The sequence below is a fragment of the Phyllostomus discolor genome, chromosome 3, assembly GCF_004126475.2.
Source record: "Phyllostomus discolor isolate MPI-MPIP mPhyDis1 chromosome 3, mPhyDis1.pri.v3, whole genome shotgun sequence".
NCBI classification, from domain to species: Eukaryota; Metazoa; Chordata; class Mammalia; order Chiroptera; family Phyllostomidae; genus Phyllostomus; species Phyllostomus discolor.
In genome coordinates, this window is record NC_040905.2 from 71421063 (window position 1) to 71427062 (window position 6000).

The following is a 6000-nucleotide window of genomic DNA, read 5'->3' on the forward strand; positions in this document are numbered from 1 at the left end:
AGGAACATGCCCATCTTCACCTGAGCTGACATTACTTCAAGTGGGGAATCCCTCTCAGGTGTGCATAAGGAAGGAAGGCGGGAGGACCGCAGGGAGGTCCACCCAGAGGTGGGAAGCATTGGGAGCACCCTCCAGACCCCTGTCCCCAGGCGCGCTGGGTGCGCGACAACCATAAACTCTCCCCTCGGCCTCCTGCCACTCTCCTACCAACTTCCACTTCAGCCCAGGAAAGAGCAGAGATTTTGGGTATAATCCATGCTGTTTCCCTCGCGGCGGGCACTGAGGCAGGCCCACAGCTGGATGCTGGCCTAGGTCCCAAAGAGGCTGACAATTCAGGCCCAGTGGGGCAGACTGCTGCCCACAGACCCGGGAGAAAGTAGGGCTCAGAGCTGTTCTGGATCGGGAGGGGTCCGCCTGGCACTCTGGACAACCCCCTACCCCAACCCCACATTCAGGGCCCGTTAACAAGGGACGTCCGCGGGTGGCTACGGTCCAGCAGCCACGCTAGGGCGGTCCCGGGCGCCCACCTCTAGCCTCCCGCGGACCCAGCGGGCTTCGGGGACCGCAGCAAACACGGTTCCAGGTAACCGCGCAAGCTTCTAGGGCTGCACACCGCCAGGCCGCGGACGGAGGACTCCCATCTCCCAGCTCAGCCAACTCAGCAGCTCCGTACACAAGATGTAACCCCACATTAGATCAAACTTTCTGGCACCTTGAGCCCACCCAGGGGTGGAAGAGGTGGGAGAACCTTCTCAACTGCCAAGTGCTCTGGGCCCAGACTGACCCAGGGGCCAGATCATTTCCTCGCAGTTAAAGAGGAAAATAACCTAAAGCTTCCGCTTCCCAGCCCCCTCACTTCACCCAGCCCGTGCGCTCATTGAGCGCACCGAGTAAAGAAAAAAAAAAATTAAAAAGAAAACAGGGTGAAAAAAAAAACCAACTTTGAGGATGTTTGGCGGGTTCTCCCTGCAGTCCCTGCGCACCCATGATGCTGGCAGGAGCTCCTGGCGGTAGGCAACCGGGGCTGCCAGTACCCAAGCCCTACACCGGGATCGGGACGCCGGCCAGCCTGCCCCGGCGGGTGAGCGGGGAAAGTCTTGAGTCCCCGGCTCCCGCCTTTTCTGAGTCTCCTCGCTGTCTGCACAGGCAGCCGGTCTGGGCAGACCCGGGGACTCCCAAGGGCGCCCAGCCTCTCCGCGGTGGCTCAACAAAGAGTGGCGCAAATGGATCGCTTTCCACGGACACCTCGGAAGCCATCAGCGCCCGGACGACGTAGGCTCCGAGGGTGACCACTGCCTGCAGCCGGTGCGCGCTGGTCCCCATAGCCGCTGCGGCTCCTTCCGTAGAGCCCCGAGGCCGGAGTAGCCCAGGCTCTTGGCCACCTATTGCCTTACCTAGGGTTGCTGCTGTTCCAGTAGACGGCGTAGCGGTCAGCGACGGCCTTGGAGCCCGGGTCCTGGCTGAACACACACATCCAGAGCACCAGAAACATCAGCGTCAACATCTCCACGTGCAACATCACGCCTGGCCAGCGGCGGAGCCCCGGACGCGCCACTCCGGGGAGAGAGGAGGAATCCGAAGAGAGGGAAGGAAGGAGAGAGCGAGAGAGCAGGAGCCAAATAAATATGAATAAATAAAAATGAAGAGGGATGAGAAAAGAAAGAGTCACACAACAAACTGTGGAGGGGGAGGAGAGGGAGAAGAAAAGAGGCAGTGGCGCGGAGGGTCTAAATACCAACTCGCACTTCCAACCGGAGGGTTCAGAAGAAAAAAAGAAATTACAAGATGAAGAGAAGCAAGCGAGTGTGTGGTGGCGGAGGCGAGGGCGGGGAAAGCAGTGCCAAGCTGTGTTTAGGGAAGCGGCCGCAGGCCGGTCACCCGGGGAGAAGGAGGTGCGCGCCGGGCCGAGCGGCAGCAGCTCGGGTTGGGGCAGGCGGCGGCGCACGCTGCACAGTCTCCGGGAGTTGCGCGCCGCGGCCGCGGGGAGACATACACTGGCCCGCCGGCCCGGCTCAGCGTTGGCGCCTCGGGCTGCACTGGTCTCCGCCGCCCAAGGTCCTCACACTGCGCCCTGCTTCGCTCCAAGTTACTTTGGCAGCCGGTGGGAAACTGCAGGAGGGCTCCGTGTAGATCGGGGGCTTCGCGCCTGTGGTCTCTTCTGTGCTGTAACCGGACAGCGCCTAGAAATCTCGGAGGAGTCGTAGGTGTTGCAGATTCGGGGCGGTGCTCTGAGAAGGGTGGGGATCCGTAGCCACAAATCCAGCCCTGCCGGCGTCCTAGAACTGGTTAAGGGGCAACTAAGCTGGCGAAGAGCGGTCTTGCCTCGCAAACCTCCAAAAGAAAAAAAAAAGTTTGGCTCTCCGTATCTTCCAGCAGGTCCCCGGCAGAGTCGGACTGCGGCGGCAGCGGCGGGAGAGGACACCGCAGGCGCTGGCCTCGGGGATTTCTCGCGCGTGCTTTTTCTCAGTCGGGTGTGAGTGCACCAGAGTGAATGAAGAGCAGAGGTCACCTACCAGCCAGCCAGGCGGAGCTGGGATGCCCAAACCTGCAGGACGACGCCAACCCAACAGCTCAGTTGGAGAGCGGGAGGGGAAACAATCACTTTCGAACGAATCCCTCCAACTCCTGGATGGGCTGATTGATGTCAGTCTCCGATCGCCTTCCGGGAGCAAGAAAGAGCCCCTAGGCGCAACCCCTAGACGCAATGCCAGGAGCCCCAAGTGAGCTCTCAGAAGTGTCCCTGCGACTCCGACGGGTTCGGCCCCAAGCCCAGCAACTTGTAGAGACGCATCAATCAGTTTGAAATGGAGAGAGAGGAAAAAAAGAGCGCACGAGCGAGTGGCACCTCCCCGATGACTACATCAGAAAACCTTTCCGAGCCTCCCGCAGCTGTTCCCCTTTCCCTCCTTGGGCACAGCAGCAACAAGAGGTGGAAACCACCAACCAAATTCTAAAACCCCTACCAGGCGGGAAAATAAATTTGAGAGCAGCAGCAGCAGCAGCACGGGCAGCCCAGGAGGAATTGAAACGGCTGGCGAGAAGTGGAAAGGGGTAAAAGTCAGTTTTGCAAAAGAGAAAAAAAAAAAGAGAAAAAATGCTTTATGGGAAAAATCTCCTCGGACACGCCCCCTCGTTAATGACCTGCGTGTAAAGCCGACAGCAGCGGTGACCCAGCAGCCGCACGAGAGTGCGAGGCGGCACGCGTGAATGTGGACGTGGGCGGCGCGGGGAGGGGCAGGCGCGTAATGCAGGGCGCGGGGCAGGCGGGCGGTGCGAGCACGGCTTTGCGCTCGGGATCCAGCGGGGGGAGGCGCCGCCAGCCCGCGCCCAGCCAGTGCTGCTGCTGCGGCGGCCCGAATCCTGTGGGTCGCTCTCGTTAGCAACCCCCCCATGCAGATTACTTGGGAGGGGGGTGTCTGGAGCAGCCAGTCAGGGAACGGCCTGCGGTTTGCTTACAGATCGAGGTTTTTTCTCTCTCTTTACGCCAACCGGATTGGTTGCTCCCTGAGTAAGAGGCGTTTTCCTAATCTCCTCCCTTGCTCACGCCTCCTACCCCCTCCCTGGCCCCACCTTCCAGAAACCTGACTAATTGAATTACCGGGAGTGCCAAGGCGCCCTCTCCTCCGCGCAAACCAAGCAGCTGCGCGTAACCCTTTGGATGCTGAATTCCGTCTGTGCTGAAGAACGATTTGACATCTTTTTACCTGAGAGTGGGGTATTTCAATTACAAAGGAGCCGGTTCCCATTCGATGGCTGAAGAGCAGAAATCAGTCTCTCGGGCTCCTCAGGTGACTAGAAGTCCCCGTAGACCCGCTGGCCGAAAGCCTCAGTGATTACGTGTTCTTGGGAATCTGTGCCCTACGCAGTTGCCCGGCGTTGGGTTATGTGCAAAGCTGAGCATCTCTCCTGTGCCTTTCAACTCCCCTCTTCCTGCCAGGGATTTAAAGGTTCAAGAGCAGGGAACAAGACTTTCCTTTAAAGTGATGCTCTGAAAACATTTTTTTAAAAAAAATCAAGAAAATCACAGTGTAGAATGATTACCATTCAGTGCGAACCTTCAGCGGGGAGGAAATGAATGCGGCAGGGAAGCCCATCAGAAATACGTTACACACTTTCCATTTCAACCCGAGGTTGGTTCGCTCTCGCCCCCCCCCCCCCACAAGGGATTAATTAGTGCTTTGAGAGTCGGTACGGGAAGAAACCTAGGTTGGGGATGTCGGGGGACAAGGTCCCTTATTATTGGAAAAGGCCTCGCGTTCGTTCCCGGACTTCTAGAGCAGGTTGCAGCACCTTGGACCCGGACCGCCACCGAAGCGCGACTGCCTGACAGCTAGGCGGACGCAACTCCCCCGGGACACGTGTCCCTGTCCGCTAGCTTCGGGGGAGCTGGTCAGGCTCCAGGCGCAGACCCTGGAGACCCGCCCCCGCGTGGCTCCGCGGGCTCGGCCTTAGTGGTATTATTCTCTCTTGCTCTCTAGGGAGTTTGCTGCCTCAGTGGGAAAGGCTAATCCCCTAAAAGAGAGCAGTTTAGTTTTTGCTCCCACATTTGCCTGTTCTCCCCTTTGCTTATTAGCCCAATATAATCAAATACCACTTTCTCTGCCCTGGGCTTTCCAGTCCAGGAACTCAGGATTTCTAGGCGCTTCAGAGCTGTTTGGAAGCGTCCAGACGCCCTCCAGTGGTGGGCCTGCAGTCCGCAACCAGTGCGGTATTGCCTACAGCTCAGCTGGATAGAGTTTGATGGAGAATCGTAATCAATAAAGACTTGAGGGAAAAGTAACAGTTCACACCGGCATGGAGTAACCTGAATGTTATGGGCCCCTTGCCTGGAAGTTGAGTAGTCTCTCAATTACAGAAAATTTTTCCCACCTGAAGAGATCCTGAAATTGTACTAGGAACATAACTGTTCTGTCCGTGACTTGATATAAATTGAAATGTGCCTAATTACAGAATCTATGACAGATCCCCCTAACAAACCAACCTTTCTAATTAAAAAAAATATGAATTCAGCCCTGGCTGGCGTAGCTCAGTGGATTGAGCTCGGTCTGCGAACCAAAGTGCCGCAGGTTCGATTCCCAGTCAGGGCACATGCCTGGGTTGCAGGCCACGGCCCCCAGCAACCTCACAATGAGGTTTCTCTCTCTCTCTCTTTCTCCCTCCCTTCCCTCTCTAAAAATAAATAAAAATAAAATCTTTTTAAAAAATGTGAATTCAAAATATTAATGCAAATGTTTCTGTATATATTTCACAACATTCAAGCAGTGGGAAAACAAACTGAAGAACTAAAGGATAATCTGTGTTTTTTTTTAAATAAAATTTTCATTTTAAAAGTCATTTACTTTTCCCTCCTGGTCTCTAATCTTGCTGATGTTCAGATTCTTTGTCTATTTTGGGGTGTGTTTGTTTTTTCTGTTGCAGGAAGAATGTATTTATGTCTTCCTTCACCCTCTCTGCTGGTAGCTTTAATAGGTGCTCATGTGACTGAAGCAGTTTGGCAGGAAAGACTCCGGACCCTTTTAAGGGACATCTGTATCTTTAGGAAAAAGAGAATGCACACTTCTGTCTTGGTGAAAATGCTGATCATCATCAAGAAAGTGTTTTTAGTCAGGGAAATATCAGGTATCATCAGGGAGTTAGCAAGCTGGCTTCCTGTTGCTTCAAAGCCAAAAGGAGTAAAAAAAAAAAAGGCAATTTATATCCACTTATTTCCTATCTGAAAACACATACTGTAACCAAAATTGATAAGTAAAAATTCAATAATATCAAAAGAATATGAATATTCTACTATTTTAAATGTCTCTAATTTAGTTAAAGTCTGGAGAGTCCCATTACAAACCAAAAATTTAAACATTGTGGCCTTCCTTAAAGTGATTCACTGTATTGGAATAAAAGATACTGGAATTAGGAACCATTGAGAACATAGCTCAAAATGTCTGTGAAATAATTCATAAATCTAAATCAAGTGCCTTCTTCTGGGATTACCTACATAATTATTGCTAG

The 6000-nt window shown here is 54.1% G+C and overlaps 1 protein-coding gene across 2 annotated transcripts in view; it reads right to left on the reverse strand.

The window, feature by feature from the left end:
* EFNA5 (ephrin A5) overlaps window positions 1-3426 on the reverse strand; it is a 278368-nt gene extending 274942 nt beyond the window's left edge. The window contains exon 1 of one of the 2 annotated variants that reach the window (XM_028508048.2): window positions 1395-3426. In XM_028508048.2, coding sequence (XP_028363849.1) covers window positions 1395-1519 — 125 coding nt within the window. In that variant the 5' untranslated portion in view covers window positions 1520-3426. The remainder of the gene's footprint in view (window positions 1-1394) is intronic. The other variant, XM_028508040.2, reaches the window with a different exon arrangement.
* Between the last annotated feature and the right edge of the window lie 2574 nt (window positions 3427-6000).